Source organism: Coloeus monedula (genome assembly GCF_965178545.1).
Source record: "Coloeus monedula genome assembly, chromosome: 11".
NCBI classification, from domain to species: Eukaryota; Metazoa; Chordata; class Aves; order Passeriformes; family Corvidae; genus Coloeus; species Coloeus monedula.
Genome location: NC_138791.1, coordinates 3,395,366 through 3,422,321, shown reverse-complemented (window position 1 = coordinate 3,422,321; position 26,956 = coordinate 3,395,366). Strand labels below are relative to the sequence as shown.

The 26,956-nt window shown below is 37.4% G+C and overlaps 2 protein-coding genes across 2 annotated transcripts in view; one reads left to right on the top strand and one right to left on the bottom strand.

The window, feature by feature from the left end:
- CENPP (centromere protein P) overlaps positions 1–26,956 on the bottom strand; it is a gene marked incomplete at both ends in the record, with an annotated part of 109,897 nt that overhangs the window by 17,597 nt on the left and 65,344 nt on the right. The window lies entirely within an intron of this gene.
- ECM2 (extracellular matrix protein 2) lies at positions 99–14,784 on the top strand (the record flags this gene model as incomplete). Its single annotated transcript, XM_082288648.1, has 10 exons — positions 99–128; positions 3,515–3,816; positions 7,850–8,038; positions 9,315–9,794; positions 10,111–10,226; positions 10,930–11,065; positions 11,848–12,005; positions 12,320–12,459; positions 13,543–13,869; positions 14,583–14,784. The coding sequence occupies exons 2-10, from the start codon at positions 3,540–3,542 to the stop codon at positions 14,782–14,784; spliced, it is 2,025 nt and encodes a 674-aa protein (XP_082144774.1). The 5' UTR covers positions 99–128; positions 3,515–3,539.

The following is a 26,956-nucleotide window of genomic DNA, read 5'->3' as shown; positions in this document are numbered from 1 at the left end:
CTCACATGTTTCAACAATCCCTACAGTTTCTCTGTTTGTTTTAAAGATATCACTGAGATTTTTTGTTTCATTTGCAACGGGAGACTAAATGACAGCAAGCAGAATCTGCTGTTAGGTTAGATTACAAGGTAAAATGTTTTACATTTTAAATTACTGCTTAAAGCATGGTGTTGAATGGCTTAAACTTCATGTTAACTTTGCAAATATGTAATATTTGAAATGAAATAATGTGGGCTATATTTAGCAATACTGAACAGAAATGCTTTTCTAGATAAAGTGTGCAATACCCCTTGAGCTGCTTTTTGTTCTGTCTGAATGTTTGCCATGCACATCCAACTTAAACTAACAGAAAGTGCAACTGGTCTGGCTGCTATGAATAAATGTAACTCATTTCTGTGCAATGCATTTAAAAAAGAGTCAGTAAAAAATCTTGGTAAAGCACTTTAACCCCTGTGTGTCATGAGAAATAAGGCTGACATCTTAGGAACGTGTTTGAATTTAGACTGAATGGATAAAGACGGATTATTTAATAAATTCTGATACTCTGGTATTTCTAAAGGCTCTCTCCTTTAAAAAATTAACTATTTCCATTAACATAACAGCAAACTGACAGATACTGAAGATAAAGCTACAAATTGCTGAACACATTACATAGAAAAAGTAAAGGTAATAAAGATGCTTTCACATACTGTGCCTGATCTAAATATTTATGGGTAAAATGAAAATTGGTATATATTGCTGTGCAGTATATATATACACTGCATAGCAATGCAGCCACATTGAGAGGATGTGGCAACACAAGCAATTAATTTAATTACACTGGCTAGCTATAATTTAATTTACTATGCAATGATTTATTATAAAAGTCATAAATTGAATAGGCGAAATCTCCCCAAATTAAAAGTTGGCTGGCCCTATACAAAATACAATCTCCTGAGAGATAATCTGAGGATCTCAGACATGGGCAGCAAAGGCCCAAAGCACCCAAGGCCTTTCAATTTGGGCCTTAAAATATGAGGCAGCACTTGTTAAATAAGGCAAGGAAAGAACTCAGCAGCCCGAGTTCTGCATGCAAAGAACACCATTTGGTTGAAAGTAGCAATAGTAAGCTTTCAGTGCTGAAGAGTTAAATTGGTGTAAAAAAAGCTTCATATAAACTCACATATATGAACAGGATTAGTTTATAAAGACTTTTTTTTGGGGGGTGTGGTGTGTTTTCTGTTGTTTTGTTTCTGATTTTAAAATTTGTATTTATAAAGTATTCTATGAAACCAAGTTCCACTTTAAAATAATTTGATTTATTACAGAATTTTACTCTTTAAGTTCCTAGCAAAACATCTTTTGTACAGTTAATGTAATATTATTCACCCTGTATTATTCCTGACTTTTAAAAAGAGATGGAGAATGGAAAAGTATTTCAGTCATGCCATTATGTGTCTCTGGTCACAGGAAGAAATAGTTAAATGTTAAAAAAGCCCAAGTGTAATGTAGCAGCATGGTAACTGCACAGCTATGGTGTTATTATAGAGTACCCCAGAAAAATGGGACCATAATTAAGATGTCAGAAACTTGACAGAATGAACACACATGTTCAAGCCTTTCCTTTGTACCTCCAGTTTTCCCTGAGGGCTCTTAGTGTTTTTCAGCCCAGCTGGTGGAACAGAAGTTTCCTGTGTAATTTTATAGCCACTCATTACCATGCAAGTCAGAAACCAAAGGCATTGGGTCATTTGTCCTGAGGCACTCAGAAATGAGCACTTTCTCAACAAGAACAGGCATTTTCAATGCAGAGGGCAAGCTCCTGCAGCTATCTGATACATTAACTAACAGCAATTTCTGTAAATAAAAGGCTACAGAGTCTATACAGCATTTTGGAATAAGTGATTTCTGAGAAAGCAGCAAACTAAAGATTGGATTCATTTCAAAACCTGCCATTCCAGGAGATGCTGTGAAGATTTGTGGGAGATGCTTGCATCTCAAATTCCCTTTATATAGAAATAAAAACATTAACTTCAAATCCTGCAAATTAATATCTAAATTTGCGATAACATTTTAAAATTAAAACAGTTGAACACAGAAACTACAATATTAAAAAGTAAAATGCGGACTCTCAAGCTTATTTACTGCCAACTTCCCATTTTAAAATATGAGGATAAAAAACATGAGAATTATGATGTGGAAAGCATGAAAAACATGCAATCAATCATGTGCCTTATGTTAAAGAACAGTTAGGCAACTTGTACCAAAAACTTGGCCTGTTCTATAAATCAGAAAATACCAAGATGAACAAGCTTTTTAACAAAATCCAATTCAGGCAAAAACCCAGTTCAAGTTCCCGAAAAAATACTATCCAGTATTTACTCAACATAATTATAATAAGATCAACTCCAAAGTGAAAGATGACATATAAAGCCAGACTGATGAACATTAAGAAAAAGCTTTTTTTAATCCCCTCAAAAGTTCCTTTGAGAAAAACCATGGACATGCTCTAAGCCTTGTCTTGGCAACAAAGCCCGAGAGCTCCAAGTTCTTCACTAATTCTCACTCTCCCAAGAACATAAATGTCTCCTGTCTCTGCTGTGTCAGTTAAAATAGGCCACAGGACAGAAGCATTTCCTTTTTGAAAGAATTATGCAGCAGAGCTCTGACAAATCATTAATAACCCTGGATATGCAGGGCCTTATTTCCACACTGGTACAGCAATCTACTGCTGGATACGCTTCCTGTGCATACTCCTGAATCCTGACTGCTCTGTTTTGGAATGCCACCTATTGGTGACAGTAAATGTATTTTTCTGTCACAAGCATAAGAAGGCCCAATTATTTTGAATTTCTTAATAAGTAAATGCAGAACACAGCCCATTATAGATCGACCTGATTAGACCCTACACTTAATAAAAACTTCCACTGGAAAAGCAGCTGTGGGATGTCACAAATAGCACAAACTTCCTGAAGGTCTCCTCTGCAGAACCAAGCAGATCTGTTAGAGAAGAGGATGGCCAGAGATAGATGGAAAAGCAACATATTTTCATTTACAGTGAAAAAATGCCAAGCACAGAAATGCCAAACAAAAAGCATTTGGGGCAGCACATCACAAATGAATTGGGTATTTTTCTGTTACTCTGCCATTCCCAAGCCCAGAAGTTACAACACCCTGGAAGAAATACTAGCAATCACAAGAAAAAAAAAAAAGACGACACACTTTACAGAAGTCTCGAGAAGTCCCTTGCTGGAAGCAGCAACAATTACTGAACTGCCAATGCACTGCAAATCTAAAGCACCTCTTTGAATGCAGCCCCAAATACAAACCAGCACCTGTTTGACTGTGACTGCTGAGAATCACTAAAATCAAATTGGTCATGTAGCTCTCAGAGGGCAATTCCTTTCCGAGGGGAAACTCGGTTATATTTGGCCTACCATGTATTGGTTCACCTGCCTTGAAAAATGCCCTGTGTGACTGACATAGTCCTAAAAGCTCTCCAGGTACCTAACTTCCCTCTCTTTTCCCATTCCAGGATACTCTGTGGGACACACAAGACCATGCAGGCACCATCCTTACTCTGTTATTTCCTGCTGGTCTCGCTGTGCACTGACTTTTGCCCAGCTGAAGGCGGTGCTGGCAGGAGGCAGAGGAGGAGGATGCGCCAGCGAGGGCTGGGAAGGAGCCCCTGGGCAGGGCACAGGGCCCCGAGGACCCCCGGGATGGAGCCCCCGGGGCCCAGGATCCCCCTCATTAACATTGATGACAGCGTGATGGGGGTGTTTGACTCCCTCGTGGGGCTGGGGGAACATGAGAGCACCTACAGTGTCTTACCAGGTGAGAACAGAGCCCCTCTGCTCCTTGTGGGGGGCTGGCTTTTCATTTCAAACATATCAACTCATTAAAGCTTTATTTTAGCTCACTTGCCACATATACCTGCGGCCTTCCACGGTAGCTTGGTGGTTGGCACATGAGGCTTTTTACGTGAATCCTGCTCTGCCAGGTAACAGCAATATTTCCTGCAATTTTTCTGCGTTATTTTTTGATCTAAACTAACAAAAAATTTGTTGGGATATTTTCATAACTTCAAACGTGTAGCAAGTTTGAAGGCCATTTTGAAGAATTTATTGCTCAATAAGTCAAATAACATCTCACTGAAGCCCCAACACCAGTAACATAAGTGTTCATTAAAATGAATTCAAGTTCTTTTATTTTTACTTTATGGGTTGCATTTCTGAAAAGCAAACTATGTCTACGTGCAAACTTTCAGGAATAATTCTTGATTTTGTAGATAACTTACTAACACTTGGTAGTAGTTGCAATATGGGAAGTTACACTATAAACAAGATGCTTACGATAGAAAACTAAATTCAGAGAGAAAAACCCTCATTCAATAAAGAATCTAAAAATCAGTGATCCATTCAAAAAACAGTAACTTCGGAATAGCACTATCAGTACTTTTCAATTTGAAACCAGTCATGAACCAATCAAAAATTATTAGATGTTACAATGTTCCATTTCTTTTCATAGAAAGAGGTTTGAAGGTTGAAGAAAAGACAGTGGGATGTTGTAAGGAAGTACAAGGTTGTGTCCTCTCTGTAGATACAAAGATACAGGTATTTCCATTCCTCCATCAAGAGATCACACACTAAGTAAAATATTCATATGCAGTTTAATTAATTTTATGGAAAAAGAAAAGAATGCCCTGATTACCATGTTCTATATAAATGATAATAATTTATTTTTATAAGCAAGAATTTAAGCCTTTCAGTGTGTCCCACAACAGACATGACCACTGGGTTGAGAGGTCTCAAACATAAATTAGCCACATTTTCTCCACAATTACTGTTTATTGTGAGTCCTTATTTTCAGAAAGGCTGAACCACCATTTCAAATCAAATATTTGAAAGTAAGGGGTTTGAATAGGAAAACTAGCAAAATTCTGGACTGTGGCATTTCCAGTGTGTATTACAATATTATACATATTACTAATGTCAAACCTTTAATTTAAAAATATTTTTTAAATTAAACAGAGGAAAATACCACGTAAGTAGCATACAGTTCATGTAAGATATTCCAGAGTTTCTGTCAGGACCATCAGTCATGCTGAAATAATGCACAGCTCTTCCCCCTCCCCGCCCCGCTTGTTTCTTTCTATCTGGACTTGCATCCAAAAGCTGAGCTAAAACCACTGAACTCATTTTATTTGGAACTCCATGCTGAATTTACACCATATTTCCAAAGGTTAAAAGTCCTATGCTCATCTGCCAAAGACTGGAACCACAAGGTATTTTTTAGTCTAGCTTTTAAAGTTCAAAATTTTTTCAAGTTAATGTCAGATTTGGAAAAAACAGAGCCTATTAAATAATAGAACACCATTATTAATCATGCTCCAGAATAGAAGAAAATGCAATCCAAACATTAATTTCCATTCTCTTAGCTACTTGTTTTGATCTCAGTAGACTAAAAATAAAAAACCCACCCCAATTTACAGATATATGCAGGATGAAAATTAACAGTTAAATGGAAGTTTAACAGTAACCAGACGTATCTCCTTCCTCCAGATTAGAATCATGTGAATATTTAAATTAAATCAAACAGTTGGCCACAACATAAGACAATCTGCAGTTGTCTGTCCATGAGGTAGAGCAGAGTAGGATGGTCACTGTTTCTAATCTCTCTTGCCCCCCACTTCTCCTTGCTTGCACCACCAAGCTGAAGTGACTCAGTGGTCAGGAAATTTAAGGAGCATCTCAGTAGAGCCTTTATTGTGTCTCACAGGGGTTCTGAGAATCCCCAGCAGTGCCAGACAGTAGTTCTGACAGTAGTGCACCAAAAGGGTAACACTGCTCCTGCCTTATGCAACTCTAGTGTACACAGAAAAAAGGATCATTTGTTACAGAAGCCTGCAGAGGCCAAGCCTGATAACTCCTATCTTTATGCTTATTCAGACAAGATCTGCACTGACTTCAGATACAGTCTAGTAGCTAAAACAAAAGAAAGAATTTTAGGAAGCACAGAAGAATTTTCTTCCCAGGCCAGATTATGCTCCTCTGGAACAGCTGATGTTTTATTGTTTAACTTGAGAAAGTGCAGGATTCTTTTTGTGTTTCTTTTGGAGATTATTTAAAAGAAATATTGTGGTGTACTGGCAAGCATATAAACCTCAAAGTTAGGATCCAGCAAACAGCTGGGTTGCAGATACCTGGGTAGAATGACAAGGGACTTAAAGCCAACTAACACTTGGCCTGGGCTAATTCCTCTCCTCCTGCAGTTGACATGGTTGGAGTTGCTTAGAGCACAACTTTATGCAGCTGAAATGATGCAGAGATGTCCCAGACCTTTGAAAAACCAAGATGCAACTACTCAAAATGTTAATTTCTCACCTTTTCCATCCTAAGAGCAATTTAAATCACAGCATTTAAAAAAATATATGGAATATAGAGGATCATCCAAATTGGATGATTCTGATAATTAATTTTTCCTGTAGAAAACAGATTCATACCCAATGGTCTTTAAGGAGAAGGACAAAGGAAGAACCTTTGTTATGAAGCTGACAGTAGGACTACCTTGAAAGACTTTGCAAAATGCCTCATTTTGAGACAAATATTAATTCCAGAGACATTTCAAACCAAATATTTACAATATTCTGACAAGGTTATTTAGAGGCTCTCCTGAATACTCTTATTAAAACTGAACACCCAGGCACTGAGCAGGGCGGAGTGTGGGAAAAACAAACCCTGCAAACAACTCCTCCAAAGACAATTTGTGTACCACAAATGAAAGTCTCTTGGCATGCAGATTCAGGTGAGATAAGGTTTTTCTGCTGTATTAACTTTCATCTGAAGGAGGAAGTCAAACTGAATAGGAAAAAAGGAAATTTCTTTTTCTTTATATGCAGGGAAGTACAAAGTTAACTTAGAAATGGGTTTTCATCTTGAAATAACACTTCAGCAATGCATTCTTAGGTTGATTAGGAAGAGGAAAAAGGTGTAGAGGGAGTTCAGCTTCTCAACGAGATTTAGAGGTACACTCGTAAATAGGAATATTTGCATGGGGTGAAGAATCTCAGTCTTGGCTTTCCTTCTCTCAAAAGACCAAAAATAAAAAAGTATCTTGCTGAAGAGCAATGTTTGTCCTGGAGGCTGGGGGGGGATCTGCCCAGGGAAGACTCTGCTGAGGGAAACTCCACCGCTGGAAGGAAGGGAAACTGGGATTAGTTTCCTTCCCAAGTCTCTGTGCTCTCCAAATCACTTGCCTACTGAATATCTGAGTAGAGCTCAAAATACTACATTTCTTTCTGAAAATTTCAGCTGGTACCCTGGGGAGATCTCAATCTTTTGTAGATGCATGTCCAGAAACCTAAGAGACAGAGTATTTCACAGCACAAGCTGTTCTAGATTGCTACTTTTCTAGCAAGGAGGGTTTTTTTTTTTTTTTCAGATAAAGCAAGTTCCAGGGAAGTGGAGATTTTTGCCATCTCATCAGTCATCCCAGAATGGACTTTACTTTCACCAAGCCTAGGAACTGCCACTATAAACCGAATATTGTTACCCTCCCAGTTCCATAGGGCCTTCATAAAGCTTTCTCATTTAACATGCAAGATATTAGAAAAGATCTCTGGTGCACAAGAGAGGAACAGAAGGCCTGAAAAAAATATTCAGGTTTTGCATGACTGGAGATTACAAATAAACTTAAGAAAATACAGCTATGAAAAGTCAGGAATAATGAGAAGATCCTTTAAAAAAGGGTGTATTTCACATATTTTCAAAATAAGAACAAAATAGCAGTGCTTCTTTCCAAAGTTTTTAATGAACGCTGTTGGTTGAGTTTAAGTGTTTAACTCCAGTTTCCCATTTTCTGCTCCTAGGAAAGAACGGGCAGTGCACAGCCAATGGGATGATCATGTTTGATAAAGCCGTGTGGTCTCCCAAGCCCTGCGTCACCTGTCTCTGCTCCAAGGGAGAGGTGATCTGTGACACAACCATGTGCCACCCTCTGAAATGTCCCCAGACCATCATTCCTGCAGGAGAATGCTGCCCAGTGTGTTCTGAGACTGGTATGGGACACCACAGATTTACTGGTTTGAAATTGCCTCGTTTAAAACCTAACACAAACACTGCATTTAATGATCCTGAGAGTTACAAGGTACACATTTTCCTGAATTCCATGATAAAAGCAGCTCTTCAGTGTTTCCACTCAAGCTGACCTCAGTTTCTCAGAGTACTCTGTTAGATGAGTTTGATACAACATTTAAAGAAAAGATGATGCTAAATATGCAGTAGTAAAGACAATTGTATTTATTTATTTTTTTTATTTTCCCCTTTCTGGTTCTCTCCTACCTCTACAAAATTTTGTAAATAGAAGAAGAAATAACATCTATTTATATTTTCTATCCCACTTCCATTTACAAAGGATCAACCAATAACTACTGGCCATTATAAATGTATTAGACATACAGAGTGCAAAAAACCGCAGCTATTTGATGTAAATCAAGAGCAGAAAGTCAATTCGCACTCTTGTGAGCCACAGAACTACAATCTTGCTTTTTCACAGTAATTTAAATAAAATCAGTACCTTTAAAAAGAAAAGGAATGGAGGAGAGAAGTATGAGATGCAATTTCCTTCTTTTCCTTCCCGCACTCCCAATATCTTATATCTGCAAAGTACTGAACGCAATCTCCTCTTGCTGTAAGAAATATTTATCCTCGTGTGTATGTGCATGTGATACTCTGAGACAAGACATCATAGGAATTAACTGGAGAACTGTAAAAGTCATGTTGACTGAAACACTTAAACTCCTTTTATTGGAATTGTCCTATTATGGAAATAAAAACTGCATTTTGGTAATGAAGTTAATGCATTTCCCTGGTGAGATCCCCACCTGCAGCCAACTCCTCCCCTGACAGTTCCTTCTGGACGAGAACAAGTCTTGACCTCTGTGAATTTTTTCCAAATTACCTCCCACTCCCAGACACATTATTTTTCCTCTTTAGACACCTCCATCAACACAAACTCAATAATTAATAAGAAGTCAAAAAGGAAGATAATGAAAGCTATATTAATTTTTCCACCTTTTTCTCTGGACTTGTCATGAATCATAGCTGTGTACAAACTGTTCTGTATGGCTGGCTCAATCATTTCTCAGTCAAGTGTCTCTTTTCTCAAGCAGCAATCTAACACCACGTTTTTATTCTTCAAACCACATTCTAGAGGAGCACTATTCTATAGCCATAGTTTTTTACTGTATGTGGGAAACAGTGCTTACTAATATTTTAGTTTCTTATCAGACTCTTTTGTGTTGTTTTGGGTTTTTTTCTCATTGCCCTGGCCAGCCTCCTCTTTGGACTCCAGCATAATTTCACTGGATGACATCAGTGAGTTGTCTGGTGATTCCCCAGAACCCAAGGACCTCAACAACACCAACATTCTGCCATCAGCACAAACTCAAATGGAAAAGGACGAGCTGCTTCCAACAGAAGTGATAGAGATTAGAGACAAAGAGGGTCACAAAAAAGGGGAAAAGAAAAGAAAAAGGAAAGGCAGAAAGAATCGCCAGAGGCACAAAGGGCATCGCAGAGAGAAGCTGCCTGTCCCAAGAGCGGGAGCTGAAGGAGATGTGCAGTATGAAAGTGATGAAGACGATGGTGCTTTCAGAATTCCAGCTCATTTCCCAATTCCTGTTCCACCCGTAGAAGCTCCTCCTTTGCCATCTGGATGTTCCACCTCGGACACCACAGTAAGCTGCATTAATGCCAAACTTACACAAATACCACCCATCTCAGATCCAGACCTAACAAGTTTAGACCTTACAGGTAATTAATGGGTCTACTTTGCATGACTTTTGTGACATTATCCACCCTCAAAGGTAGTCAACAGCACTGTTAAGGCTTTGTCATTCCTTACCATAGAAAAGAATTAGAATTAATTTTACAGTTAAACCTTTAAAACAATGAATTACAAACATTAGATTTGCATACCAGTGTTTAAATTCTAAGATGAAGATATCTACACACAATTATTGTCCATAATGCAGCTGGTTTTGTGACGTATTTTCTATGTGCAATACTACACAGCTCAGGTGCAGACTGTATTTCATAATTCAAACTTTTCTCTTGCCTTCTGTTCTAGGAAATAGCATCACTGCTATCTCAGATGAAGCATTCAATGGGATACCTAATTTGGAATGGATTGATCTGAGTAAAAATAACATTACCTCTCCTGGCATAGGTCCCAAAGCATTCAAAGTAAGAAAGCCTAACTCTTCTGCTACCCTCTCAATAATTACTGCTTAAAAGTGTTTTTTGCTTTTCATTTTATGAATCTAAATCACTTTTCACCTTGTATAGGTAAACACTGTATAATTACTGTACAGGCAAACCTGGCTACTTCAAGAAATCTCTCACTATGATCAAGAATTAAAATTAGGATATGATTTTTCATACCAATTTTTTAAGATAGCTTAAGCATAAAAATCCTCACTTACTGAAACAGTTGTTGTCTTTCTGCCTGAGTAAATTTGCTGACCTACAGAAAATCATCAATTTGCTCACAAATGAAGAGGATAAGCACATAATTTCTAAATGCATGTACTTTGAAGTCCTAAATACTGCACAATGTAGTGAGGCAATACTTCCAAGATTCACAGAGAGCAGCAGGAATGCAAACAGTGATCCTGGGGAACTGCAGCAGGGCTGTATGGGAGCTCTTCCAGTTACACATGACATTAACTGGCACTTCTGTTAATATTTAGCAGAAAGAAACCAATTAATTAGACTGATAAGAGAAAACATGACTTTTTAATTCAAAATAGTGGATATGACTGCACTGCTGCTGAAAACCTTTAAAAGTGTGTGTTTAAGAAAATCTTAACTATGATTATATTGTATGTTTAACTGAGTATTTTGCAACTTGATAATCAAAGTGCTCTTTCTTCATCCCTGTGATAAGATCTTGAAAAAGCTGAAACGTTTGTATCTGGATGGAAATATGCTGGTACATATCCCCTCTGAACTGCCATCAGCTTTGGAAGAAATAAAAATAAATGACAACCAACTTCATGCCATCGATGAAGATGGCTTAAAAGGTATTTAAATAACTAATGTCAATTATATGAAGAGTGTAAAATAAATTTGAAAACCTGAACGCTGAACCAAATGCACCTGGTTTGACATAGAAAAATAACTGTTAGCCTTATGGTGCCATGTTTTCAAAAGGCAACAAAAGCTGAAAGATTTGCATGACAAAGTATTTGAAAAATTACATTTTCCCTTCTAATGCAACTGCTCCTCCCCCAGAGCAGCTTCTATTTAAGGTCACTAAATAAAGGTGAATTTGAAATATGCTGAAGACACCTCCTATCCCCACCTGGAAGCTGATGGCTTTATTTGTGGTGAAACCATTTTAGTTATTTTTAAATTGCAAGGAAGAGAACAGAATTTGATGTCCATGAAAAATCAGGGAGAATATAATTGGAGTCAACCATGATTGTTTTAAGCCAAGTGAAACACAGGCTGACAGAAAAAAGAGAAAGAAAAAAGAAGGGTGCCATCCACATCAGAATTTGATGGACTTTTTTGCTTCCTTTCCTCTCCTGCCAAAAGGGTCCCACCTAAACTGGATCAGCTGCTGCCCTTTCCATTTGGACTGGGAGAGGAAAATGTAAATAAAGCTTTGTTCAATCTCTAAAGCTCTATGAACTTATAAACAATAAAATTCCATGATTATGAGATAATAAAATCAGTTCATTTTATTTTTTCATTGCTGTGAACTGATCTGGTAATGTTTAAGACTGTTAAATTATGAACATGTATTTTAACGAGAGATAAGATGGCGTTAATTAACTGAAATTAAACTTTTTCTCCCTAGATTTAAAGAACTTGGTCACGCTGGAATTAGAAGGAAATAAACTTAGTGAAGCAAATGTCAGTCCTTTGGCCTTTTATCCTTTGAAAAGTCTCTCTTATTTGCGACTGGGAAGAAATAAATTTAGAATTATCCCACAAGGTCTTCCTGCCACTCTTGAGGTAAAAAGAAAACAAAACAACCAAAATAAATATTAACAACAACAACCCCCCAACAAACACCCAAAAGGTGCAATTCCTTCTCTTTGCCCTTTCAAAGCAATCTGTATTCCACAAATGAGAAAACAAAACAATTGCTTTGAAAAATTGTGTTTCTGAAGATCCCACTCCAGCTACAAACTGGCTCAGGTTCAGATTCAGAATTAACAGATAGACCAGGTAATACAGAGGACAGGTAATTGCTCCATTTTGAATTTGCAACAGGAAAACCCAGCCTATTCTGATCTCACAGATTTTCTTCCCAAATGCACTTACAGGAGTTATATCTTGAACATAATCAAATCGAAGAAGTGTCAGAAATTTGCTTTAACCATACCAGAAACATCAACATCATTGGACTAAAGCATAACAAACTAGAAGAGCACAGGATAGCACCTTTAGCTTGGATAAACCAAGAGTAAGTACCAGACATTTAAAGTACATTTATTTTATTTTTCTCTGTTATTAGTGAATGAGATAATGAAATAAATATTTGCACTTCATTACTTTTAACTTAGAGTTGTAATTATCCTTTGATTTGTTTTCCTTTGCTAATTTTTCTTAATTTCCCTTGCCTAATTGTATAATCTAGAAGATACTCAGCTGTCAAATAGATCTTTTACCTCAAATCTGTACCATATTAACAGAAAAGTCATTATTTTTTCTGACCACCCATTCAAAAATGAACATTAATTATAAATAATACTATATACAATTATATGGTAATTTAGTATCAATATATAATTATCTCACAGGTAATTTACAAATAATTCAATATTATCCTGGCTTTATTTCCCATTGGATTAAAAATTATAAAAGTAAATAAGATGAAGGGAAGACAGTGCAACTACCTTGTCTAAGAGTAGAATATAAGCAGAGCAAGCAATGAGAATGTAGGTAGTAAAAAGTGATAGTGCTTTTGATTTTCCTGCTAAATAATTTGCCAAGCTGAGCAGGGTACCTGGCCATCACCAGCAGCTGCAGCCCTATCCCTTGATTCCTGAACTTGTAAATTCCTTATTCTGAAAACAACCACGCTGTTACTACTGAGAGCATCTCTCAACCCAGGAAGTGAAGCACATGCGACTGATTCATTCACACAACAATTCCATTTCAAATGGGCTTTAACAACAAAGCTTAAAACTCCCTGTTAATGGGATACTGACTGAAGTCCCAAGGTTATTCCAGTTCTGTGTAACTCATTATTGCAGCAATCACAAATTGGTCCCTTGGGATTCCCCTGTTCAGCTCCCCCTGCCCTCATTACTGAAGATCTCTTCCCATCAACGAAATCTTTGTGCTTGATTGGTAATTCATGACTTAATTCTTTCTATTCCCAGAGTAATTATGCATGACCATGTCCCATAAAACGCATTCTACCCCATTAACAGAAACAAATTTCCCCTGGAAATTTCATTCCCTGGTAATGCCACAAAGCAGAGCCTTGCACAGAACAATCTGAGGGGTTTCAGCCTTTTTTTTCTTTTCTCCTTTAATGCAGGAACTTGGAGTCAATCGATCTCTCTTATAATAAGTTGTATCATGTTCCCTCCTATCTGCCAAAATCTTTACTCCATCTGGTACTTATAGGAAACCAGATTGAAAGAATTCCAGGCTATGTGTTTGGCCACATGAGGCCGGGGCTGGAGTATCTCTACCTGTCCTTTAACAAACTCACCGACGATGGCATCGACCCAGTGTCGTTTTTTGGAGCTTACCACTCCCTGAGGGAGCTCTTTTTGGACCACAATGAATTAAAGGCTGTACCCTTTGGGATCGATGAAATGAGAAAACTACGTTTTCTAAGACTGAACAATAATAAAATAAGGTAATTTTCAAGCTCTTTGTTACATTAATGACGTTAAAATAAATGTCATAAGACATGCTTTGCTTTAGGAATTTGTTATTTTTAAGTAAATATTCATTAAGAAAATTCTGAAGGAGGAGCTGAATCCTGAGTTTTCTTCTGTAGTATTTCTTAATATGATAAAAGTGAGATTTCACCCTCCCTTACAATTACTGAAAATGCTCACAAAGAACTGATGCACCAGTTCTTTCCAAGATTTTCACCCGTAACAGTGCTTGGGCAGCTACAATTTGACTGGCACAGCAATCACCAGCAGAGCCCAAAGTGATAACAAAATAATGGGAGGAGTCAGCAGTTGGAGTCACCTGGTGAGCAGATTTCACCAGCCCCAGCTGTGGAGCCAGGGTGTGGGCCCTCTGTGCTGTTTGCACAGCAAAGGAATGACAGAGAGAGGATCTTCCACGTGTCAGACAAAGTTTTCATTCAGCAACACATGGCAATACTTTCCTCAGGAAAAGTAAATATATGATATAAATGAGAAAACAATGCAAAGAGAAAATGTTAAAAAAAAAAAAAAAAGACTTTTGAAAGTCCTCAATAAATATGTAATTGAGAAAATGTAATGTACTGATTAAGTCAACATTTTCAAATATCTAAATAGACAGCAACTCTAAAATAAATGAAGTTAAGAGTATCTGGAATAACTGTATCATGATTCCTGCCCCGTGCCACAGGACGGTGCCCCCCGAACGCATCTGCAGGACTCAGACCAACCACGAGGATGAGGATGAGCACAGTGAGGAGAATGAAGATTCCCACTTGGAACACGTTCACCTTGAAAACAACTACATCAACACAAGGCAGCTCTCCCCACATTCATTTTCATGCATAAGATCCTATTGCAGTGTTGTTCTTAAACCACAGAAGACCAAATAAACCCCCCAGTTCTGCACTGCAACCTCTGTCTCTAGGAATGCAGCTTTATTTATTCTCTCCTACTCACTGGTCTGCTTATTTCTGATTTAAACCCTTCCTACTGCCATAAATATGATACTGTATATTATATACTGAAGTAAGGTACCAGTGTATTTCTTCATATTGTTTCATTATAAAACCATTAAATGTAAAAACTGAAGCTTAAGATTATGACATCAATTTTTATTTCTATTAACACTATTTACTTAAACACAACAGGCCAAACTGTGCCCCCGGGTACACCCTCTGTAAGATCAGATTTTAGGATATAAGAATATAACAAAATCCTCAGCTTGGTCCTGTCTTATTTGATTAACTGAGTTGAAAACATTTTAAGTAGTACCATCAACTGTAAAAATTGTACATAAAAAAGTCCTTGAGCTATGAACATTCTAGAAATGCAGGAATCAAATTTCTTAAAAAACACACAGTACTGGATTTCCTACCAAACATTTTGTAGTGAGAAGTTCTCTTCCAAGGGAAATTTTAACAAAAAATGTTAAATTGTTTATTTTAGATGACCCTAAAAGCTTCCTGTAGTCAAACACAGATTCTGATGAGCTAGAGGAATGAGCAATTATCTTCTATCTGGTTGCTTTTTTTTTTAAACAAAGCATATTTTAATTTTTAAAAATTATTTTTAAACTCACAGTAATAGGTTCCATTCATTTGCACCGTACTTAGTTTTTTAGATTTTTATACTGTACAGGATCTGTAGTCTTATAATAAATTTAGGCACAACACCACATATTGTTGCAAGTATTTTTATTCAAATAGAATTCTTCTCTTTAAACATTCAGACTTGTAAGACCCACAAGAAATTCTCCAACTGGATTTGCAAGGGATAAATACAGATTTACACCACTAAAATACAGATGAATCAAGATTTTTTGTGGCCATTAATATTTTTGTTCTCCAAAATGTGCTCTTTCACTATTAAGATTTCATAAAAGTGAATTTTATGCAAGTAATTTGTCTAAGATTATTCCTCTGGGGATTTAATACAAAGAGAATCAAGGAAGCCCTCAGTAATAGAACACGACCTAAAGCAAAGTTAAAATGCTGATGTAATGCCCCCAGTAGTGAGACAGAGAGTGAAGGAAAAATGTTTTGGAAACGGAACACAACAGTAGCAGAGGCAGAAGACCAAGCAGGAGAAAGAAGCCAAGGGATGAAGGGTATGCAACAAATGGGTGCTTCCTCACTTCAGAAATACACGGGCAATTAAACTTGCACAACGTTTCCATATGTCAGATGGAAGCAGCTTAAATCCACTCTTCAAAATTACCAACTGCATTGGAAGTGGAATGGGCTTTATTATAACAACTCTCATTACTTTTAAACAGTGAGCTTGAAAGGATTTGATAAACAAAGCAAATGGGATTGTCACCATTTTACAGCTTGTGACTCTAGGCCATAGTGACCTGAGCATTTGCTGTCAAGAAAAACAAGGGAACAAGTTCAGAAACTTTGGCCACCAGTAGGAAAAAAAAAATGCAAGGATAGCTCAACACAAAACCACTATAGTTAGTTTATTCTCTCAAATATATTCGAGCAAATAATTTTTGCAGGCTTACATTGGAAATGAATATACTTCAAGAAGGCCATTGGACTGGGAATGGAATACAGTTCTGCTAAGTGTTATCAGACTCAGAAATCTGATGAAATATATAAATATATAAATATAAATACTGGGAGAGCCTTCATGGCAAGTCCCTGATGAAAATTGCTTTGAGGGAGATCCTGTTAAGCCAATCCAGTAACACTTCTGCCAGGCAATTGGATTTGGGAGATGCACAGCAGCATTCTCATTTCTCCTGTTCTCCACGGATGGAGCTGACCTGTATTCACAGATGAATTCAAGAGCAAACCAGCTGCAAGTTGCTAAGATTGCAGAGATGTCCCACCAGAATTTTTTAAACATTTTTCAGAGAGGAAACTACTTGTAGTACAGCAAAACCTGGAATAGGATGTTTTCAGTAACCCAGCCAGAGACACATGCACAGTAAATAGATCTGAATACAAGGTGTGAATGTTGAAACTATGAGAGGGAAAGATACTTTATACTCAGTAAGAGACCAGAATAGGGGAGGTTAGGATTCAACAGCCATAGCAATTCCAGAACCACAGTGCTTTGTGGCATATGAGGAATTTTGGGGGTTTAGACCCTCAGATTTCTAAGTTCTGACTTGCACTGTTGGCTCATGTATCCCACATCAGACTTTTGACATGACTTGCTAAATCCCATTATAAATTGAAACATAGCAGAAGACATTCTGTGGTTATCACCATATTAATACAAAAGGTATAAAAGACACTGCCATTTTTACTGAGTAAATGATGACAGAACTTTGAGGATCTGCCTGAGCTGTTGTTTTGTGCACAGGAACAGGCACTTCTGGTATGATAAAAACTGCAAAGGTGTCCAACAAAATAATGTTGTTTCTGTAGAAGCTTGGGCAGCTTTCTGATTTTAAAGGAACAATTAGAGGCAATGTTTCCTCTAAGCAAGGTAAAAGATCTTTCTTAGGAAAAAATCCCAACAAAAACAACACAAAACCCTCAGAAAAATAAAGGCATCAAATGCCTCCCGAAATGAGATTTTCATTATTAATACCCATGTGTTGAGGTTATTAGAACCTGAGACCCCAAAAATGTTGAGTTCATACTATATATACCCTTCTCCATTTTCCATTTCAATTTAATATATAGAGATCCCTCCACGACAAAGCTACAAATCACTCAACTTTGCCCCAAAAAGCAGTTGCTGTACAACCACTTGCTTTCTATTTGCCCACAACAAAGTGAATTTCACTCAGTTAATTCACTATTACAGTAACACTAAAGAGAGTGGTTGATGTAATTTCTGAATTTCAATTCTGAAACACTCATCATGCTTGCACTTACTACAAAAACCCCTTAGCACTCTGAAAGAAAATAACTATCAGAAGTAGGAAACATAATTTTAACATTTCTCTACCAAAGATTTGTACTTTTACTGAAAGGAATCAGTGAACTTTAAAGATCTTTCAAGTCACATCTTTTATAAACAGTTAGATTACAGCAAGAAAATAAACAGTTTGTCATTTCTGTGGTAATACCAGTGTTAACTGGTTGAAACTCTCCTGAGAAAACATTTTGTAATTTAAGTACTATGTTTATATTCCAATGTATACAATTTTCAGACAAGTCTACAGACAGTAAAATAGTAAAATTATGAGTAAATACTACCAAAATAATTTTACGCATTAACCCTAATAACTTTCTGCATGAAGCACTTGGCAGAGAACCAGTCTGCAGACTGTGGGTTTGCAGACCAATACAGTATCTGGTATTCTGGAAGCTTCCTCAGGAAGCTTCAAAAAATCTCTCCTCAGTTGGAAGTTTAACCTCAGGGACCTGCTTTGGATTTACAGTCTCAAACAAACAACCAATGTCAAAGGAACAAAGAACTTGAGGTACCAACATGTCTTACAACCTCTACACCACCTCTCCTCACTGAAGTCATGGGTGAGGTTTTGGAAGACCAAACTCCAGGTCAAACCACTGCTCTGAGAGGGTCAGAACCACACCATGACCACCTTGCAGAACATCCCAACCACAGAGGTGAAGCCAACCCTTTGGAAATAGTGAATGTTTTTAAAGAGATTTCCTTTAAAGCTGGTTTTGGCTGGGGAAGCATTTAAAGGCTTAGTGAACCATGTAACCTACCCTCACATTTGGAAGAAGCCCTGCATAACAGCCTCACTGTCTTCTTGTAAAATGAAAAAGGTATAAACATCCATGCAAAAAGATTTATAATCATATGTTGGACTTACTCAGCAGACACACATTTCAGTTTCCTAATGAACAAAAGAGATCCCCCTGCTTTTATTGCATATTTAGTAACATGACCCCTCTCTTATAGTTAGTTACCATTGAATCCCAAACTCTATTTCAAGGCTTTAATTTTACTTCTCTTGGCACACTGAAGGCCATTTTAAACAAGGAAAAAACAGCAGACATGTGAAATAAGAGCTCTGATTTAAAGATGTCAACAACTTCTGTTCCCTCTCAAGGCCCCAAAGTATCGTGGAAAAATGCTGGAACACTTTTTCCATCTAAAAGTAGTGAAGACGTCACATAAAAACTTCTAAGATGTATTAAACAGATCTCCTTTTCCACATTAAGAAACAATCATATGATCAAAATGAATCTAGCTTTTTATTTTCCCAATAAATTAACATCCAACTCATAAGTTTTGTACCAATTCAGGTACCAAGCAGCTATACTCAAATGCCTGCAAGCATAATTTTCACCATTTTGTTGCAAGTGCTATAATGAAGTCCAGTGGAAATACAGTGTTCAATGTCCCCAATAACCAGGTTACGAAGTCTCATTACAGATGTAATGTTCCTTGCTAACAGACACCCTGTTCTGCATTAAAATTCCATTAGGAGAGACCCATAAAGACACAGCACTGTTTTTTGCTTTTCAGTTTAAGAAGTGAAGAGAGAACACAAAGCAGAACTCTTCATAAAAATCTTCCGTTCTACACGATGCAAGAGTTACTAAGTCACTAAATTGCCTTTGAGAACACATCCTGCACCATTGTGCATCCCTGAAAAAACTTACAGGGTCAAGTACTGCATAGAACAGTTTGACCACACTAGAAACCAATTAACGCTCAATTAGCATCCCTTTAATGATAATGAAATACTCCAGTTAGTAAGGCAAAAGTAAAACAACAGATTCATTACCTCCATGGAATCAACTTTTTCACACAGTAAATGTGCTTCTCTCAACTGGATAATGTTTGATCAGTCTTTAAAGGATCACAGAATATTCTGAGTTGGAAGGGATCCAGGGGGATCATTGATCCAGCCCTTGGCCCTGTATAAACACCCCAACAGTCCCACAACCCTGTGCATCCCTGAGAGCATTGTCCAAACATTACTGGAGCTCTGGCAGCCTTGAGGCTGTGACCATTCCCTGGGGAGCATGGGCAGTGCCCCACCACCCACCTTCCTGATATCCAACCTAAACCTCCCTGACACAGCTCCTGCCATTCCCTTGGGAACGGCAGAAAAAAGACAAACTACCTCAGAGTGAATCTTGAAACTAAATGAAACGTCTGTCCCAAAACCACAGTTTTACTTTGCTTCAAGGAAAGCGAAAGCAAAGTAAGCCCAGAAACACCAATGCCCTTTGTCTGTGGAAATGTTTGTGGTCACTGACAAAGTCGGGGGACTGGCCTAGCTGGGCTCTGACCCGGCCCAGGAAAGCTTTGCTTATGTATTTCCTGTAGAGCCCGACCTCATCCTTCCTCATCCTGCCTAACTGCTGCTGGACAGAATCTTTCACATTTCTAGAAGTACTCACTGACTTTATCAGCCTCTGAACAGTTAATAGAGTTTCCCAACACACAATCTGGTCATTGCTCTGGAGTTTCTTGGAGCAGCACACGACTGCCTCTACTCTGCAGTCACGTCTGGTAAAAATTCCCACAGTGGAGTGTTGCAGGGTAATACAGGATACAAAGGGGAATCTCATTTGAGCAGAGAGCTGGGCTGGAGGCTGAGGGCAACTTCACCTCTTGCCATGGCCCAGTAGCTGAACATTGTTGTATGAGCCCACACAGCTCACATGAACCATCTCATTTCAGTCCCTCACTAAAACCAGCAGCAGAGTTTAATCTGTATTTCCTCCAGGTCTATCCTTCATTGATGCCTCTATGTGGGAATCCAGAGGGCTACCCCCCAAAATCAACTGTCCTGGTGACTAAAATTTGTCATTTTTACTTATTTTCTCTTGGGAGTTCTATGGGTAATACGGTTTATCTGGAGCATTGACTTCGAAGCTCTGTATTCAGAAACTGCAAATTTTTCATCTTGGGTTGTGCATTACAACTAGTTCAAAGACCGTATTAAAGTCAAGAAAAAGGAACAGTGCCTCTTCCCCAGACCTCATAAACATTTCTTTTCTACAAGAGCATAAAAATATGCAAAACTATTCTGGCTATTAGAATGAAGGCAGTTGGGGGAAATGCCCAATTTTTTGGGAAAAAATTATTTATGATAAGGTCCAACAACTGTTAGGCTGAACTCAGAAAATCACCTGGTGTTTGGGAGGTACAAAGGCTGTGCTATTCGCTTTTCCTGTAAAGGCCAGTGATGTTCCTGCCCAGGGCTTCATGTCCAGTGCCATGGCTTTGCCAGCCACAGTGGGCACACACATTCTCTGCAGTCTCTACAAGTGAACAAATACTCAAGAGTTGAGCGAATTCCCCCAAAAAATATTCTTCCAGTCTGCTTGAGCCATCCTGGCTCCATTCATTAAATAGTCTTTTTTCCCCAAGGACTTAAGGATTAGAGTAAATTAAAGTACTCCGAGCAGGATTATTTATAAGATTCATCTTAAAAACCATTTAACCTTGTAATTTCTTCTTTAATGGTCTGTTATGTAAGGAACTTCCTACAGCCACTGAGTAAACAATTACTGTAGTTTGGTAGAATTTCCATTTCTTTCGTGTTTAATTCTTTGTACAGGACGCAGATTTCCCCACACTTACTGAATGCAAACTTCTGATTCATTACTTCTGTTTTAGGCTGTTATTTATATTACTATATCTTTGATAAAGTGAGTTCTTCAGGCCAGCTCATAACATACTGTTTCCTACAAAGTACTTTGAAGCAGTTCAGTTAATTCAGCAAAAAGAACTTTCATTCCAAGAGTGCAGTATTATAGGTACATACACAGAAATCTGCAGGTTTTCCATGCAATATTCCTGAAACAAATCTATGTTTCTCTGTGAGAACTTTTCATATGAGAGTAATGCATAAAAGCTGACTTATTTTTTCCACAAGACAGATATTTTTCTCAAAGGAGTAATACTGAACACAGCTGTGGAAATATTAGATCTTCAACAACACTATCAACAAAGACAAGAATCTTCTACGTGAGTTATGTAATGGTATTTTTAAAGGATTGAAATTAGGAGAAAGGATTAAAATGTACTCATTTTTTTCACAGCAATTTCTCCAAATGCCTGAATTTTGGCTACGCCATTACCTTTCATCCTCTGGCCTCACACATTCTGTTCCTTAAAAACTGACAGGGAATGACAGCCCTTGTGAACATTTCTTGTTTCTGAACCCCCTTTAACTGACAGCTCTTTATAAACATCCATGGCTTCCCCCTAATGCAGGATGGTTCTGACTTACTCCGTGAAGGTTGTTCACTTCAAGTCTTCCAGGGAAAACTCTTTCTCCCTTTTTTTCCAGCTCAGTTTGGCTCTCATTACAAAGAACTCAGGAAGCAAGACTTTTCCTCTTTCAATTAGACCAATTACTTTTTGGGTCTATATGAAACATTAAAATCCACTTCACTTTCTTGCACATTTCCACAACTCAACTATAAATGTTTCATGAGGTATTTCCTTCTGTTTTGAACCTACCACCCACTGATTTCTTTAGTGTAGGTCTAGTTTTAGCATTGGAAACATCACAATAATTACTCTCTTTCTTGACAACAGATGGGTTCAAATTAACCTGTATTGCCTGTATTCTATATTTATTTTGAAGGCAATTTTAAGAGCCTCTGGTAAAACCTTAAATGACAGAAACAGCGATTAATTCCCATTTTAGTTGAATTTAATTTCTTTCCAACCTGAGCAAAGAACATCCTCTGGTTTTACATGAGATGTGCATCTTATCCATTAGTTGGAAAAAACAGAAACTCTAAGAACCATGGAACAAAAGTATAGTCACAGTATGAATCAAACGCTGAGAAATGTCCACAGCAGGGGGTTGGAACTGGATGATCTTTAAGATCCCTTCAAGCCCAAACCATTCTATGATTCTATGAAATTAAGATATAATTTGCTTCCTTAACAAAATAAAAGTTACTCATCGGTAAGTTACTTTCTAAAGTCAGGGCTCCTTTGTTCTGCTGGGGTAAAACCAAATGGAAATTACCCTTTGTAGAACACAAGTGTTCAAGAAGAAAATAATACCCTCTACTTTACAAACTGTTCTACAAAAAAGATCTCTTTTTCCATACCACAAGTTAATATGCAATTATGACATATGTTTTCTTTCAATTTACATAAATATTTCCACTGAGTGGTAAAAGGAGCTTCTGTCATCCAGCGGATTTCCATCTCTGACAAAAAGTAGTGCAAATCCATCCATGGTACCAAGCTTCTTAACTAACACACTCCTGTATTTCCAAACAAATACCTTTGGAAATAGTGTATTAGGACATCTGTCTGACAACTCTTCTCTGCTAGTTTCTACATCGTCTTTTGGCTTAATTTAGAAGTTTCTATCTTCCTATTTCTTTAATTTTTCATAAAAAAGAAGGATAGTGATAAGACTTATTTGTGATTTTCCCATACAGCTGAAATGGGAAAAAATGAATGCTGAAAGTCAACAAGACACTTTATGGTATAGAAGTAATTAAAGCAAATTTAATTGCCTTTTTAAAAATGCCCACTTGAACATAATATAGATTACATTGTACCCACATAGTAGCTGCAATTTAATAGTAGCCTAATTATGAGAAAGTAATACTAAAACTGTAGCAGCAGTTGTTAATCAGTTGTTAAAAGTAAATCAGACTTTTCAAAAGGCTCCCAATTTCTTGGGAGTATTTAGAGCTAGACCCAACCCTGCATGACAGAATTACTGCTTTTGTGTTGATGAGAAACAAATGAGGCCCTCCCAGAAAATTCCCACGGATAAAAACATACATCAGAACACAGGCTGAGTTAATTAATATGATAGGGAAATCACTTCTTGAATCAGAATATGCCCTCCTTATTGTTAGTAATGATACTAATGATTAGGAATGAAAGAAATGCTTTCATTTCTACTATTCCAAAGTGGAAAAATAAATGTGTTTCAAAACTTGCAAACAAATTGACTTTGGAGATCTTCCTAGAGACCTTGTTAGTTTTTCCATCTACAAAACAGATGTGCTCAAAGTACATGCAAACATTTACAGACCCAGGTTCTTCATTAGACAACGTAGTGCAAATTGTAGTTAATTGCTATCTCAGGAATGGGATATTCACTGCTTCTACTTCTAACAGTCTATCCCAAACTGAGTCAAAGTCATCTTCTTTTGGGCCTTGGGATTTCTAATTAACATAAATTACTTTTGTTGATAAGTAAAGTTAGGAAAAACTAATACCAAATTAAATGAAATTACCTTTTCACTCTAACATGCTTTAAATACTGGGTTTTTTCTTGAGTAGATAGCCACATTTCTTTTTTCTTAAAACTAACAACTCATTGGAACCTGATGAAAGTCACCACTTTAAGCATTGCCTTTATGTTCTGAACAATAGGAATCTACCCAAAGTCTGTCTAAGAACAGGCACTCATTTACATTCCATACTTTTCATACTCTTTGTTAAAACAAAGGGGGAAAAGGGGGAAATTTTGCATTTGCAGGTGATCAAGGTTTGGGGTTTTTCAAAGCATTGTTGAACTTTGGCAGAGTAAACGCTTGATACTCTATGAGGAAATGTTCTTCTCAGTCCAGCTTGTATTCCAGAACAGAAACTTCTCCCTTAGAACTCATTGTTGGAGTGATTCAGTAGTTTGGCACTGGTTGCAGAGTTCTTCATTTTAACTACTGTTTGATTTTCCATGAAAGAATGTCTGGTGTTTCCAACGTCTCTAAGGCAGATAAATACCCCTATTCCATAAAAATGCCATGTCACATTATCCAAACTTGTGAGCAGCATCACAAGCAAGACAGGTACAGACACCACAACTAATTTCAAGACCTTCATCGATGGATCAGGCAAAGCAGTTTCCTGATCCAGTTTGGTGCACAAACCTTTTCACAGGACTAAGGAGAAGAGCACCAAGGGGGGAGGGAATAAGCCAGCTCGGGGCTTCTGAAATTGGCATTCCCACACTGAGGAATATGTATTAATCTGTAGCCTGAGGTAGAACAAAGGTAAGTGACTGTCCAGAGGCAACAGAAACTGTCTGCAAGGGTGAAAATCAAGATGTTTCTTCAGGTGACCTTTTGCCTTTCCAGTCATTGCAGGTCACCACATCCTTGCATCCATAAAAGCCATGATAAGCCTGACAATCCCATGGATATATGTACATTTGCACTTTACAGCTCTTTTTGTACACAACCCCTCAATATTGCAAGTTAGCACCCGCCCTGCAATATTGCTGTGTTGCTAACAAACATCAGGGACCAAGGACTTTGACTGCAAAGGAAACTGTATTTTGTTGCAGTTTCTATGTCAGCTGCCAAAAACATGCTAAAAACTATGAACAAGCAAAAGTTGATTCATGCATGATGATTTAAAAAAGAGATTTTAAAATATATTTAGATACTGAAGAATCAAGCTGAACTACAGAAGCTGAAGGGCACATTTTGTGTACTCAGCTGGTTAAATGGTGCAGTCCAGCCTGAGAGGAGCCAAAATTTAGCTAAAACCAAAATATGTGACCACACTGCACATGGACTGGTTGTGAGCACGAAAGGAATATGTCATGTTATTAAAATGTGATGGGCAGGCTCCAAGGCAGCTTTGTGCAGTTGATGTTAGATTCATCACATTATGTAAACCACATTTATAAACAGTGCTAGAAAATGAAAAAGTACTTTGTTTTAGAATAACAAATGTATACAAGGGTGGCTTAAAACAGATTGCAATGTAAGCATTGGCCACATATGGCAGCATACGTTTGGTCTCTCAGACATATCAAGTAATACAAAATACAGTCATTTTCAAGAAAGAAATCAAGGGTAGCATTTTATATCACTGATGAGATAATGTCAAATACAAAACACCATCCAAATTCTTTTTCATCTGCATATTTCACCATAGTGAGACAGTATTCTGAACCACATATGTGTTGGATATACTTCTATTCTTTGCTCAAAAATTCATCTCCATTACCTCATAAATGTTACATAAGTATTTTAAGGCAAGACAGAATTCTAATTTTCAACCAATTCTCTCTCTGGTGGAAACAGAAATCACTGAAAAGTTCTGAGCAAACAGTGTGACCTTATATAATCTATTAGTTATTTAAACACAATCTTTCTTTGGAAAATATACCAGCATTGCATGCAAAGAAAATACCCTCCGACCACTATTTGAGAGTGTCTCTCTTCATTAAGTGCCCCACATCATGGATTAAAAAACTGAGACATAGGAAATGTGATGCGTTTAGAAGAACAGGCTCATAAAGTTGATTGAGAAGCACTGCTTAAGTTTAGGTATTGCTATCAAGAGTAACATCTAAAGTTCAGAACTGAGTAGTCAAGACACCTGAGGAGGTGACTTACGGGCATTTTATCTTATACTGCAATTATATTCACATCAAAATACTAGATCCACGTCTTGAGATATTAAACAGTTTTATTACAAGAACAGCATGTGATTTTTATTTATTTCTGCCATATTGATACTATATATTGGACAAAATTGAAGGATAATCCTCTTTTAGGTACATTTTTTCCAGATTCTACCACTTTGTGTGTCACCTTCATTATGCAATTAGCTATGATAAACTTTATACACATAGGAATGTGTTCCTACCACCAAAATAAACTAAAAAAAAAAAGAAAATAATAAAAAGCCCTGAGTATTCATCCAAAATTGAGATGTTGCTAAACCTCAAGAACCGTTTGCTGCAAAACGAGGGTGAGCTGAAACTGCTGATTCAACACTTTGCTACTGAACGAAGCGAAAAAAGAAACCAGTACATTTATATCACAACCCTCAGGCCCTGCTCTCTTCTATTAAACAGCCAAGAAAGTGTTGGAGGGTTTTTTAAAACAGCAATTTAATACTAATTTCCTCAAGTAAACCCATCCAAACCAAGCTACTCAAAGCACAGGGGAGTGTTTGCTTAGGAAGCTTTGGTTTCTACAAGCAGGCAAGAGAATGCAGATATATGCAATTTGAGATTTCAAAAAAGTTTAAGATCACCCTTCAGATCTTTCTGTGGGAATGTGATTACTTTTGAAACTGTAATTTTATTCCTTGGGAAAAGTGATAGGAAGACTCTTTATCATCATTCATCTGTGCTACTGGAACACATCAAAAGCAATGCTGCAGGTAACACGAGGCTTGTCTAGGTTGGTATCACAGCACTAAAGTTTTAATTTT